Source organism: Etheostoma cragini, chromosome 8 (assembly GCF_013103735.1).
Source record: "Etheostoma cragini isolate CJK2018 chromosome 8, CSU_Ecrag_1.0, whole genome shotgun sequence".
Taxonomy (NCBI): domain Eukaryota; kingdom Metazoa; phylum Chordata; class Actinopteri; order Perciformes; family Percidae; genus Etheostoma; species Etheostoma cragini.
This window is the reverse complement of record NC_048414.1, coordinates 28,128,340-28,142,610: the sequence shown is the minus strand read 5'-3', so window position 1 is coordinate 28,142,610 and position 14,271 is coordinate 28,128,340. Positions and strand designations below refer to the sequence as shown.

Genomic DNA, 14,271 nt, shown 5'->3' with positions numbered 1-14,271 from the left:
CTGAATAGTTTGTACTTATAAAATCTTTAAATAAAGGTTTTCTGTTACCAACTTAAATATTGTGAATGTGAAATTTAACTAAAATGATTAAATACATATAATACTGTTTTTGTTCTAAAATGCATAAATAATTAAAAAAACAGCACACCTTTTTTGTGCTCTTTTATTTTGACATTCCGACCGGATGTGTTGTCATGCTATGCTAATTCATGACGCGGTCCAGTGATAAAGCGGCGCAGCGGCAGAGGGATTTAGGTAAACTTGTCCCACATGGCCAGCGGAACTTTAGTCCGCTAGTTGGGTCCTGTTCAACAAAGGAAAGCCGCTCAGAGCCCGTCGGACTAGGAACACACTAACCCAGTGACACAACGGAGGCAAACGAGGACACCTTTCATTTAGGCCTACTACATTTGCCATAAGTATTCCTACCTGTAACTAGCTAAAGGTGGTCAATGTTCTCCCACGAGTAAAAATAAAGGTGGAAAACGGTGTAGTCTACGAAATGTGGAGCGGCTAATCATGTGTTCTGGTTAGCTAAAACAAAGCAAATTTGAGGGTTTGTCACCAGAGTGGCACGAAGCCAATAGCTGAAACACACACAGAGTGCTGCAGGCAGCCGGGTAACGCTAAATGGATCACCAGTTGTTGTGCTGTGAGGGGGACAGGCCTGCCATCCGGAGGGCCTACCGGGACTCCAACCTGTTGAATGACCGGGTCCTGCACGCTCTGTTGCGGGCAGAAGACAAGTACCTCCCTTCTCCCAACTACTTCAAATGCGTCCAGAGAGAAGTAGCTCCGTACATGAGGAGGATAGTGGCTACCTGGATGTTGGAGGTGAGTTAAAGCCAGTAAATGTTACTTGTTGAATGCAAAGAGTCTTGTTCACAGAACTGACATTTTTAATGTTGCCCTGCTTAAATGAAGTTAACGTCGCTATGTGCTCGGTTCAAGAAGGTCTTGCTGAGTCTTTTAGAGCCGCTGGTGAGTTCGGCTTCCAAGCCTCATTATGTGCTGTAACTTCTCCAACAAATTCCAACTTGAGTTTTAGATTCAGACTACTCACTGGCACCTCTGCTGGTTCTGTGGAATTTGTGGAAAGAGGGGAAAAAGGTGTACTGTATGTATGTTTTCTTCAAAGGAGAACGAAATGGATGTCGAGTTAGTTACAAGTTAGCGTTACTATAGTAACTTATAGTTACTACAGTTGAAACTTTTAGTTACTTACCGATAAACAGGTAGTGTCAGTTGTTAGTTTTAATTGAGTTTTTAAATGTCTTAAATGGAGTGCACTGGAGCGTTGCTATCAAATACATAATATTGGTTCACTATGGCCATGGTACTGGTCCACCATGTTTATTAGCCTGTTATAACGCTGCCGTGTGTCGATGCTAACTTTAAACAGTTAATGGAGTTGAAACGTAATCATGGCCTCAGCAAACGCCTCTTTACTTTACTATTAAAGTCATGCGCTCACATGTCAGTTTAATAAACCGCGTGGGAAGGAAAAGTCCAATCCACAGAGAAAGAATACATATCAAAAGTCATGGTTAAACGACTTAAAAATAATACATTTTGGAAAAAATGTCGCGAGCTGCAATTTCTGCAGACCACGCGATGCCTTTGTGTTTGCTGAACGTGAGGAACTTTAGAGTTGTACTTTCTATTAAGACCTACATTTCTTCATCTCTATTTCTTACAGGCACCTTCTTACTCTATTATGAGCAAAACTATTTTGTTAATTGCAAGTTTCTGTTGGTGTAAATGAAGCCTGAGCCTAGATTTTATTTTTTTTAATCTTTTTTTTTTTGGGATGCAATGACAAAACCAGACCACTAATCTATGAGAGATTCTGACTTTGCTCATTTCGGGTACATTGCTACCACACTCAACTGAAAACCAAAGGGTGCTTCTTAGCATATTCTTAGCTGCAGAAACTGCTTTATCAAAATACATGCTTACATAATGGCAGATAGGCTAAGGGATGCCACCCCCCCCCTTCTTAGCCTAATGTGAGAAGTGCCTGGTGGAAACAAGACACATTTCAAAGCCATAAAGAAAGCCTTTAACACCTCTGGATTTTGAAATCTTGACCCTGAATAAAAAAAACAAAACAAAAACTTGAGTTTGTCTCCTCGTCAGTTTTTTTTAATGTTTTCAGTTCATAACATAATTAAGTTATAATAATAACACTTAATAAATGTGAACAAATCCTCATATTAGTGAAAACTTCAACCAGCAATGTTTGGTTGGAGTTATCGGTAGCCTAATATCTTTTGATTAATAATTTTCATTCAGTCAATGAAACAGTCATGGTAATTTAGTAAGTGAATTTGAATGCAAATTTCTTAATTTTCTTATTGTCGTGGCATAAATCATAAACTATGCCATATTCTCCCAAGTTAACACCAGTGTTTACTGCGATCCTTGCCACTACGTTCTCATTTATATTCACAGATGTGCATGATTGTAAACATTTTTTTTTGCAGTATACTAATATATAAACTTAATCCTAAAGACCGGATTTGGCCAGGGATTGCTGTGCCACTGAACTAATGGTGGAAAAGTGAAATCTTATAACAATTTTGACATTGAAACAGTATTTAATAGCAGTATTGTTGTCTGGTGTGTGTGTGTGTGCAGGTGTGTGAGGAGCAGAAATGTGAGGAGGAGGTGTTCCCTCTGGCTATGAACTACGTGGACCGCTTCCTGTCGGTGGAACCCACCAAGAAGACCCACCTGCAGGTCCTGGGAGCCGCCTGCATGTTCCTGGCTTCCAAACTGAAGGAAACGATCCCGCTCACTGCTGAGAAGCTCTGCATCTACACAGACAACTCCATCACCCCGACTCAGCTGCTGGTAGGTCGCCGTCGCGTCCCAACGCTGTTTGTCTTATGTCTGAAAGACTTTTCAAATCAAAACAGAGACCCCCGTACATAACGGCAGGTATTAATCCATTTAACAGTGTTGCACCACACGGTAGGAAACTCTTGCAAGATAATATTTAGACCCATCAGCACCTGGAGCTGGAACACTTCCAAATGTGGCTGTACAAGTAACTGTCTCAGATATAATTGTCAAATTCAATTTCAGTCAAATATTAAAAATATGTATTTATTACGTTTTTAAACACTATTAAGTTTTGAGTGAAATCCAGGCTACATCTTTTGCTTATAAATCAGTTATGTGACCCAGATGAGGTAACTACACAAACACACATCCTATGAAGTAAACTACAGCTCCTTATTATCCTAACTCTTTATTATCATGAAACATTTTTTCTAATTGCGGCACCAAGCGTGCAATTGAAAATCTCACAGTGCACAATTAGATAACACTACCACCAATCACAACAACACACAAGATGACAAATCCAGAGCCCCATACCCAGCAGGTACTGGGCGGATTGGTTTGGGTTTTATGGTCCCCAGAAGGTGACTTTTAATAGTTCTGGTAACCTCTGGGCCGTTTCTTGTAGCCCTAACACAAAGTTAAAATCCATGGTAAAGGCACAAATGCCCACAAGCAGACAGAAAGTCTTTCTTAATCGCTGCATCTGTCTGTTTAGATCCCACTTGACACAGTCTTTCTGTCCCTCTCTCTGTCCACACAGCAAATGGAGCTGGTGGTTCTAAACAAGCTGAAGTGGGACCTGGCTTCAGTTACAGCTCTGGACTTCATCGAGCACTTCCTGTCCCAGCTGCCGGTTGTGAGAGAGCACCGGCCCATCCTCAGGAAGCACGCTCAGACCTTTGTGGCTCTATGTGCCACAGGTATGCATGCAACTATGTTACATACATGACTGTCTCTTTATACGGGGGGGCTCCGTTCCCAAAGCCAGTGAATCTGCAGCAGTCTGTAGCAGTGTAACACATCAGCAGCGGCTGCAGCAGAGTTATGTAACACATTAAACATGAGGACACATGGGACAATTGAATAATTTCCTATTTTATAGTTGGAACGTTAGAGGACGGCAGGACGGACACATCCTTCAATCAGCACTCATTTTGTTATTGCAAATGTGTCTCCATTTATCTAATCTATTTAAAATGTAACAATTATTGATGGCACCTACAAAATATATTCTTTTATTGAACAAATTAAATATACAGTAGATATAAAAAGCACCACTAAAAAATGTTTTTTTTTAAAGTATTCTTGACCAATAACCTAAATTTAAATATTGTAGGGCTGACTTTTGGTGCTTTGACAAAATAATTTCACTATTAGATTTGAGGCAAGTCTGTTAGTTACATAACTTCACTATATTAGAGCCTTTAAAACAAGGTAAATACAACCCTAAAGCCATGTTACGATTTCCAAAATCTTAGACAATATCTAGTCTTGTATCCCGATTTTGATATAATATTGACATATTGCCCAGCCCTACTGCTACTATTCATACAATGGGAAACCGTACAGGGTTATTACTTAGTCCAACTGGACGTCAGGGTCATATTTAATTTTCTCACTGCTACCTTAAAAAACAGTTTTTTAACACAAGCCTCACTTAGCCTCACATCTTAGACTCTGGAACTTTGAGTTCTGAAGGTTTTAGTTGTAATTTGATTCTCTTCATTGTCACTTGCTATTTTGAAACGTGCCGTATTAACATGACGTTCCATTGTTATGGTGTGCAGATGTTAAATTCATCGCCAGCCCTCCATCCATGGTGGCAGCAGGCAGCATGGTGGCAGCGGTGGGGGGCCTGCAGATGAGAATGCTGGGCACAGCCATGATGTCTAAGACACTGACGGAGCAGCTGGCCCAGATCATCAGGAGTGACCCGGTGGGTACATCTGGCCAGGACATGATTAGAGCACACACAAGGAGTATGTGTACATGCACACAAAATTCCGGTTTTCACCCTAATTCCGAAAGAGACAGCATTCTGGCTAAGCTGTTTCCCAAGCTTATGAAAATGAATAGTCCACTCATATTCCTGTTAACATGTAGTTATGTAAGTTTTCCACCAGTGGCAGCCTTTTTTTAGCCGTGCGTACACAGCCTCCCTAATTCAGTCCTTCAACCAGCTCCTTGAAAAGGTCGGCATTGCGATGTTTGCACATATCCCAAAACCTGTTGATATCCAAGTCTTCTTTCATATTGTTCAAAAGTAGCTGTGTTTCTTTTCTTTGGAGCACGCATCTCTTCTGCAGCTGCACTCACTTGAACAGTTGGCTGGCTGGTTTGTGTTCAACAACCATAGCAACACACATAAATGAGACAAGCCAAAAACCGTTGCATGAATAGAAATATAGTTGACCGGTTTCATTTCTATGAATACATATTCCAAATGTGCTGTATACACGTCCAACAAATACCTCTAAATGCCGAATAACAGTGGAATATTAGTGTGGATGTAAACCGTACTCACTGACACTCTCTGTCTCTGTCTCTGTCTCTGTCTCTGTCTCTCTCTCTCTGTCTCTGTCTCTCTCTCTCTCTCTCTCTCTCTCTCCAGGACTGTCTGAGGGCCTGTCAGGAACAAATTGAGTCGCTGCTGGAAACCAGTCTCCGACAGGCACAACAACCGCAACACTCGGTTACCATGGAGACTAAGAGCATCAGTGAGGAGCAGGACGTCTCAACGACTCCCACAGATGTCCGGGACATAAATATCTGACCCAGGGCTGCCAGTTGTGCTGCTGGAGGAGGAAAGCAAAGCACGTGGAACTGACGACGTGGACGCTCATCTTTGACCAATACGGAGGCACACGTGTCGTGTGGACGCACACGTGTCGTGTGGACTCACGCGCGCTCACCAGAATCTGGACTCAAGGACCTCAGGACTGTTCATATGAAGTCCAGTCTGAACTGTAGCTGGGACCAGAAGTGGGGGACACGGTCACGTCCAGGACATTGACAACTTTTTTAAAACTGGAAATCAGCGAACATTCCAATGAGTGATGTCTGTTAAGAGTTGCTTCTTATTGTTGGGCAGCAGTTGGATGAACCCACCAACAAGTTGTTTCAAGGCCTAGAAGGCCCGTCTGAACCCACCCCTCCTCGCAAAATTTAAACTGTAGGCTTAGACTCGGTGGCTGTTCTAGGCCATTTCAAATAGAGGGGCCAGGCTGGGGCCACATGTGATTTTAGGGGTACCAAATAAGAGCATGAGTGTTGCATTCCACCAACCTTCCATAGGTTTGGTTCTACAAAAGACTAATAATACACAAATAACAATACACACAAGAACACTCATTCAGTGTTAACCTCCATTGTATTTATCACTGCACATGAATAATACCTTCTCGTGGGGGATAAAGCTGGATTAAAAATGTTAAAGATATTTGTTATAGGTAGGGGTGCCAAAGGGGGGTGTTGAAGCCCAACCTTATCCCCCGCCTCTCCCTTAGAACCACCACTGCAGAGACTGATTCCGATTGGTGTGTTAAGCTGCTCCTGGACCTGTGTTTATTGTGAACAATGAGAAAGATTCGCAGAGTGGCCCGCTTCTTCTAAAGTGTTGGAGCGAACTTTAACAGTTCAAAGTCATTAAACGGAAAAACATGACGGAGGCTCCTCTTAGAGGAGCGGTGCCGGATTTAGTGCCATCTAAAGCCCTTTGCTCCCTTTAGTTCCCACACAAATCTAGTTGCATGTCGATACTAACCCCTGATTTCCACCAACTGCAGAACGGCTCCACCGTCCTTCAACACCCACCAGGTGCGGAATTTTTTTGATTGAACGAATGAAATATACTGTGGTATGTATTGTAAAGTTTTAAATTTAGGATTAAAAGTGAAGATTTTCTTTCACTTTTACCAGGGTCTGCTCAATAGAACACAATAATAATAACACTGGGTCTACAATATGAGCTGTTATGTTTTGCTTAAAGATGTCATGGCCTTGCATCATCTGTAATTATCTGTGAGATTCCTGAGGTTAGAGCCAACACTATATTTGGCTCATGAAATATGCCTTTAGTGTATGGAAACCAACCGCCATGAGATCTAGTCACTCAGCACAGCGTGACCTTCTGATGCGATGCGTTGTAGTGCACGTCTTACACCACTGGAGGGAGGTCAGGGACTTGGGATGCCACCAAACAACATTATCAAAGTTTGGATCATTGATGTCTAGCAGTGTCGTCTGATTAAGAACAAGGGTGGGACTAGAATTTTATTACCGCTGTGCATCAGAAGCAAAAGAGCCGCAGTAACTAAAGCCTTACAAGGGATTTTACAGGGTTGAGCCTTATTGAAGACTAAATAAAAAAACCTATTTCATTCCCCCTCTAGCGAAAATTTAAAAAACAACAACAATGCAACAATATTTCTGTTTATCAGCGTGTTGTCTCTAGTTGGTTAGGAATGACCTGTTAGACTGGACAAAACCACTTGAAATCAATTTTTCAGAAAGTCTTAAAATGAAAAAGGGATAATGCTGAAGATTATGAGGTGTTTCACTTTATTCTGCTTCTTCTATTTATTATTTCAGAGGACTTAACTTTGCAGCTCAAAGTTGAGTTTTTTAAAACGGAGTCTGTTTCTGGATTCAGCTGCTCTTGTAACATTACCAGCAATGGTCTTTAAAGGTACTAATATTTTACTGCTTAAAGAGGGAAGCCACAACACATTGATTTACCTACATAGTGGTACGATGAACTCTTTATTTGAATTATTTAGGGTATTGCCTGCAGGACAAGCTTGGACCAGGTTAAGCCCTAACTTTGTGCTTCAGCTGCTGTCTTAGGATCGAGTGTAACAATGTATTAAAGAAAAACTGATAACACTATTAAAGTCTATTGGTGATGATTCTATCATTTCAGTGTTGAAAAAGCAAAACAAAAGTCATTGTGTAGCATGTCAAAAAAAGTCATAGAATGCTGAAAAAAGATTAAAAAGTCAGCATAGTATGGCAAAAAGCAAAATAAGTCATAGAGCATGTGGAAAAAGTATGTGTTAAGTCAAAAAAGTGAAATTTAAGTCTTATAGTATGTAAAAGATATATATATCGTCGTAATATAATTGTTAAAGTGAGTCATAGCATGTTGAAAAATATTGATAAGTCATAATATAGTGTATTGAAAAGCTAGATAAGTCATAGTGTAGTATGTCAACAAAAGCTTAATATAAGTCATAGTATAATAACGTATGTCTAACAAAGTGATAAAGTCGTAGTATAGTATTTCTAAATAAGTAATACGCTATAGTATAGGTTATTAAACAAAGTAATAAACAGCCATAGCCCATTTTGAAAAAAGTAATAGTATAGGATGTTGAAAAATATTGTTATATTAAAGTATGTTGACGAAAGCAGAATAAAAGTCAACATACTATATGTAGTAAATGTATGTCGGAAAACGTCAGTATAGTAAGTCAAAAAGCACAAAAAAGTCATGTCATACTATGATTTCTTTTAAAATCATAGTATGACGTGACCTTTATTTTGCTCTGCTGGTCTGTTGCAAGAGGCTTCAGCGCTGTCTGGCTGTCTGTCTGTCTCGATCTGTCTATGTCTGTCTGTCTGAGTGTGTGTTTGTCTGTCCGTAGACAGGAAGAGGTAGAATTCTTGAATTTCTGGCAATGTGGTAACTTCATGTTTCTGCAGCTGCGGTTAACCACGCACTTTCCACATATTCTCCTTTTTGACATCACAGGTTTACTAATTCTCTCTAAGTTCCCTCCTGATGCTGCATGATGAATGGAATCTTGTACACCTTGAATTACAAGATTTCCCAAGCGTTGCCTAACTGAACTTGCACAAACGGCCCAGCAAATGTCAATGTTATGTCACTGCAAGTTAAACAGGCCCCGGGGCTGGCTGGATGATAAGAACACTGGATATACAGTATAATGGGAAGTGAGGCAAAGTTGGTCCGAAGGTGTGCAACAGATGACAAGGTACATGCACAAGGGGGGGAGGCTTTGTCCTGCCTTCTTAAGCACACACCTATATCAAGTGCATGACGCAGCCACACACACTGGCATTACAGCAACACTGTGCTCTCACGTATGTTCTGTCCCTGTTGCGGGTGAGCAGTCAGACAGCAGCGGGGGTGGCACAGGGGATCAGCAAACATGTCAATGAAACTGGAAGGCAACATTCTAGTGACTGGGACAAACAGAGGCATTGGTTTGGAGCTGGTCAAACAGCTGGCAGAGAAAACAGGAGGGGAGGCTCACATATATGCCTGCTGCAGAGCACCGGATGGTACCAGGGCTGAGGTAAGACACACACACACACACACACACACGCGCACAAATGCATACTCCTACAAGCAGAAGTTGAAACTGATCCATGGCTTCTCTGTGTGTGTGGACCCTGGACACATGCACATGAGCCTCACTTTTTAATATGCCCAAGCACCATTATGTCTCTCTATGGGATTGACGGTTGTGTTTCTATTCTCAAAAAATAACTGTTCCAATACGTTGCGTTCAAAAATACTTTAAAAGGGCAGCCTGGTGGCTCAGTTAGGAGTGCAGCCGTCCATATATAGAGGTTTACTCCTCGGCGCAGCGGGCGGGGGTTTGACTCTGACCTGCGGCCCTTTGCTGCAGGTCATTCCCCCCCTCTATCTCCTTGTCCTCAGCTGTCCTGTCATACATAAAGGCCCACAGTTTAAAAAATTAGAAATACGATAAAATTCAAAAATATGTCACATTCATTTCTACTGATCACAGTCACACAGTTCTTGTTGTCCTTACACTTATTGAAGGTTATGCAATACTTAATCTAGATGATGGCACCTTCTATGAAACTTTTGCATCATTTTCTAAGACCTGTACACATACTGTGTGTACTTGATTATATGTCATGGATCTTGTAGTATGTATTCTTGCATTAGATTAGTATATTCTAAAAAGATGCAACACTTGATGTGTGTTCTGTTTTAATTGTCCGGAACCGAAATCTGTCCTTATCATGTACTGTATCTTTCTTTCATTCTCCACGTCTCCTCATCTGTTCCCCCTAGGCCCTGAGAGACCTCACCACTCAATATCCTGGGAAGATCACTATTATCAAACTAGGTAAATAAAACACATCCTCATGTCTGCGTGGATACTTACACATGCAGTACACTTACAACAAAGCCCGAAGGCGAATACTTGTTTGCGTTCTCGATTTAATAAGTACACATAAAGATGACTGAATAAATAGTCTTGCACTTGTCCTTGGATTATGGAAAAAACACTCTGGCTTGTTTGGATTTCTTTAAACCAGTCACATCCATCGTGGGCGGTGCTTAGCGGATTTTAGTCTGTTTTAGCTGCCTTTACACTTAGCTTTACGATCCAATAGCTTTGCAGTTCACCCAAAACACATGAAGCGACACTTCATGTGTCTTGGGCGGATTGGAAAACAGCAAAGGGCTTTCCATCAAGTCTGCAGAGAAACATGGAATACAGAAAAAAGATCTTTCAGTAATTTGATTACCAATTCAGTTTTGGGATTTCAGTGTTGTCCCGACCCCCGCGGGTCAGCTGCTCTACTTCTAATAGGCTGTCGGTGATCTGGCAAAATGTAACACATTTTGGATCACTAGTTACTTTCTTCTGAGAGTAATTAGTTACATCCAGGGTACTGTAGCAGTAGTCGTTGTAAACCAGAACCCTGCCAGCCTTTTCCCCCACAAAAGCAACTTCTTCTTCTAAAAAAAGACATCAAGGTTGATCCTGGCTGTGTGCAGTTTTTATGACAAGACAAACAAATGCATCCCTGCATGAGTACGGGGGTCAGGTGGTGGATATTCTGTATCGATATATCTGGGATTGTTGAGCTGGAAATCCAGCTGGAATTACCCCTGGTGGATTTCTGAGGACTATGCTCACCTGGTCCTCAGATCTCTGCAGGGTGAATCCAGACAGCCAGCTAGACTATCTGTCCAATTTGAGGACTATGGTTACCTGGTCCTCAGATCTCTGCAGGGTAAATCCAGACAGCCAGCTAGACTATCTGTCCAATCTGGTTTTTCTGTTGACGACTAAAACTACCTTTGAATGTACACGTTCCACCAAAACAAGTTCCTTCCTGAGACTATAGCGGAGGCACATGGCGATTGTGATTGGTTTAAAGAAATGTCAATTAACCAGATCATGATTTTCTCCCATCCCGGAATGCTGTGTGGACTAGCCAGACCTTCCTGATCAACAGTGATGGACGTTGACCCAACGCGGCCTCCCGTTTCCTCTCTGTCACTTCTCATGCTTGTCACTTTGTCCTCAAACAAGTTGGTCTAGTTCCCTAACCATAACCATACCTTACCCAGGGTGTGCTCACCACAGTCAACGTTTGTTTTGTAGGCACAATAGAGAACAATAGTGACAAACCTGAACAATATGTCGCAACAAAAGAGGAATCTGGATGGCATTAACTCACATTACAATTCATTTTATACTTCCTTGTTATGTAAGATTTTTCTCTTTCTTGTCATGTAAAATAACTAAAAAAATATAAACCTGGCAACATTTTTTCCACAAGTAATAATGCACATTAAGGTGCTCAGACGATGATGATATTTTTTTTACAAACCATTTTTTAATGGTTATTTTACAGTTTATTACAATCAATTTGGGACTAATTTCAGAACCTAGATGCCATTTTTCAAAACATTAGACACAAAACTCACAACCAATGATTAAAGTTCACACATGCAACACTTCTTTCAATTGGTTGGATCCAATACACATAAACCTAAAATAATTTGTTCATTTAACACAAATCACCTGTTCACTAGGACACAACTTTACATACAAGTACTACTACTTCAAAAAGCTACTCACACATTACATTTCAAATGATTGTCTATTCATTTAACTACATTGATCTAACTATCTATACAACTACTCGAAATGGTGAGTAATTGTTGCATTACTCTTGTTGTGTGTACTTTATGTATGTATGTGTGTACTGTATGTATGTGTGTATGTATGTGTGTATGTTGTATAGAGACAGAAACCATATTAAATCATGAAAAGTTTCAGTACTGTATTGTTTTTCAACAATACAGTACAGATTGTGTTCAATGATCCCACTGTGTCTGTAGTATTCTCTCTACTACTGCACTGCTTTACAGGGATGCATTTTCATCTAGTAGCATAATGAAACATGTAACACCTATTTTGTATTACAATATTTAATGATTGTACACTCTACGAAATATCTGTAAATCAACAGTTGTATGACTGTAAATTTTAACAAACAAATTTTCTGTTTTTAAATTATGGTAGAAAGTTCGGGTAATGAGCTGCAAGTACTGTTTCTGTTATTTTACGGATTTTTTACTTAGAGTGTATGAAGGTAGCTTGTGTGTGGGTGATCTAAAGTAATGTTTCAATGTTTTTTCACAATTAATTAGTGCATGAATGATTGTGCATGTGAAAGATTTCTGTAAAGATATGATTGCACAAAGCGATGTTTTGAACATTGGACAGCCTGGGTAACAAGTGATGACCGTTTGGAGTTTTGTGAAAAATGAAAAAAAACACCTAGGTTCTGAAATGAGTTGCAAAGTGATTTAAAAAAACTGTAATGACAAACTAGTCTGAGGTAAATCTGCTGCACGATGCGAGAGCGTGTTGACTTGATGGGAACACTGTGGAACACGATGTGACAACTTACAAACACAAATCTGAACTTTCACTCAGTAACACACCTCTGGTCTGAATGTGTAGTACACTACATGTGGATGAGTAATTTGTGTGTGTGGGTGTGTGTTTGTTTTTCTGTGTGTGCTTGCATGTGCTCGTGTGCGTGCATCTTTGTGTGTGTTTGTATCTGTGTGTCTTTACGTGTGTGTGCGTGTCTGTTTATCTGTGGGTGCGTGCTTGTGTGTGTGTGTGTATGTGTGTGTGTGTGTGCTTGTCTGTTTATCTGTGGGTGCGTCTTTGTGTGTGGGTGTGTGTGTTTGTATACATGTGTGTCTGTATGTGTCTGTGCGTGTCTGTTTATCTGTGTGTATGTGTGTGTGTGTGTGTGTGTGTGCTCACACGCATGTGTCTATGTGTGTCTGTACGTGTGTGTGTGTGTGTTTGTTTATCTGTGTGTGCGTGCTTGTGTGTGTGTGTGTGTTTGTGCAGACATGTCAGACGAGGACAGTATCTCGGCTGCGGTCCAGGCTGTGAAGGACCAGATCGGGGATGGGGGGCTGAACCTCCTCATCAACAACGCTGCTATCAACAAACCCCTCTCACCAGCACCGTTGTCCGCCACCGGGAAGGAGGACATGATGGCCGTGTACGAAACCAATGTGGTCGGACCGTTTCTCATTGCAAAGGTTGGTTTGTGTTCTCTGTGCTCAGTGTGCACGCAGACACACACTGATGCAGGTAGACTACATAGACAGAAACAGATAGAAACAGATAGAAACAGATGGAAATCGACATCTAGTGATAAAAAGCTGGAACTGCTGTTTTCTTGCAACATCTGACCACAACCCTGCCCATGCACGCATGTCTTGTGTTGGCAATCATCATGCATGTGCGTACGTCACTGACTGATTACACACACTAACAGAATGCAAAACAGTTAAAGAAAAGAAGAAGAAGACAGGAACAGATGGGGGTCAGCTAAGCACATTTAAAGAGATTTTTACATTATTTTAATTTAAGTACATGTGTGCATCAAGCAAAAGTTGATTCATATGGTAGGTAGTGCCCGAATTGGATCAAAAAAAGGGTCCAGTACCTTAATTCAGCTGTTGCATGACATAATATAATATGCATGACATGGATATATTTATATATTTATATTCATACATAAATCTTGTAGGGGGGACCCTGCTAGTCACTATTCACTGATTCGATCTAAGGAGCCTGTTGACTGCAGTTAAATCATTGCGGTCTGAAAATGTGCTTATGAACCAAATCACCATTCCTTCTGGTCTATATAAGGATGCTGAATGTCTGATTTTACATAAAATTGCTTGGATTTTCTCCAATAAATCATGATATATAGCCTATTTACATCTGACTGTAAAGAAACATGGAAGTACATAACAAAGCCAATCCAGATTATGTATCTCCCTGATTTTCTATGTATATTCTTCATAGTATAGTTTTATTCTACACTGGCATTTTCACTGTTCATTTTACAATTTTAGCAAAGAGGTAAAACAAAGACGCCGATGATGTCTGTTATTGTCCTACAATCTGTACCTGTTCATCTTGCATGGAAAAGGATGTGTATACTGTCTATAATATCAGCCAATAATACTACTGTTAATAATAATTAGAAGTAAGGTAAATGCAGACAGCAAGCTAGACTATCTGTCCAATCTGAGGACTATGGTTACCTGGTCCTCAGATCTCTGCAGGGTAAATCCAG

The 14,271-nt window shown here is 40.7% G+C and overlaps 2 protein-coding genes across 2 annotated transcripts in view; both read left to right on the top strand.

Moving 5' to 3' along the window:
• Window positions 1–228: 228 nt before the first annotated feature.
• Window positions 229–6,201, top strand: LOC117948766 (G1/S-specific cyclin-D1-like). The gene is made up of 5 exons (XM_034878625.1): window positions 229–834; window positions 2,641–2,856; window positions 3,611–3,770; window positions 4,638–4,786; window positions 5,462–6,201. Exons 1-5 carry the CDS (start codon window positions 631–633, stop codon window positions 5,621–5,623), a joined length of 891 nt encoding a protein of 296 aa, XP_034734516.1. The 5' UTR covers window positions 229–630; the 3' UTR covers window positions 5,624–6,201.
• A 2,698-nt stretch (window positions 6,202–8,899) lies between these two features.
• The window catches only part of zgc:158868 (uncharacterized protein LOC791147 homolog), a 7,915-nt gene continuing 2,543 nt past the window's right edge, over window positions 8,900–14,271 (top strand). The window contains exons 1-3 of the mRNA XM_034878626.1: window positions 8,900–9,170; window positions 9,923–9,977; window positions 13,026–13,222. Of these exons, the coding sequence (XP_034734517.1) occupies window positions 9,024–9,170; window positions 9,923–9,977; window positions 13,026–13,222 (399 nt within the window). The 5' untranslated portion in view covers window positions 8,900–9,023. The remainder of the gene's footprint in view (window positions 9,171–9,922; window positions 9,978–13,025; window positions 13,223–14,271) is intronic.

What these genes read in the sequence shown, in the direction of transcription:
- LOC117948766 (XM_034878625.1), top strand. Translation starts at nt 631, where the DNA reads ATGGATCACCAGTTGTTGTGCTGTGAGGGGGACAGGCCTGCCATCCGG. An exon ending in TCACCCCGACTCAGCTGCTG is followed by an intron (nt 2,857 to 3,610) that starts GTAGGTCGCCGT and finishes CTGTCCACACAG; the next exon opens with CAAATGGAGCTGGTGGTTCT. An exon ending in TGTGGCTCTATGTGCCACAG is followed by an intron (nt 3,771 to 4,637) that starts GTATGCATGCAA and finishes TATGGTGTGCAG; the next exon opens with ATGTTAAATTCATCGCCAGC.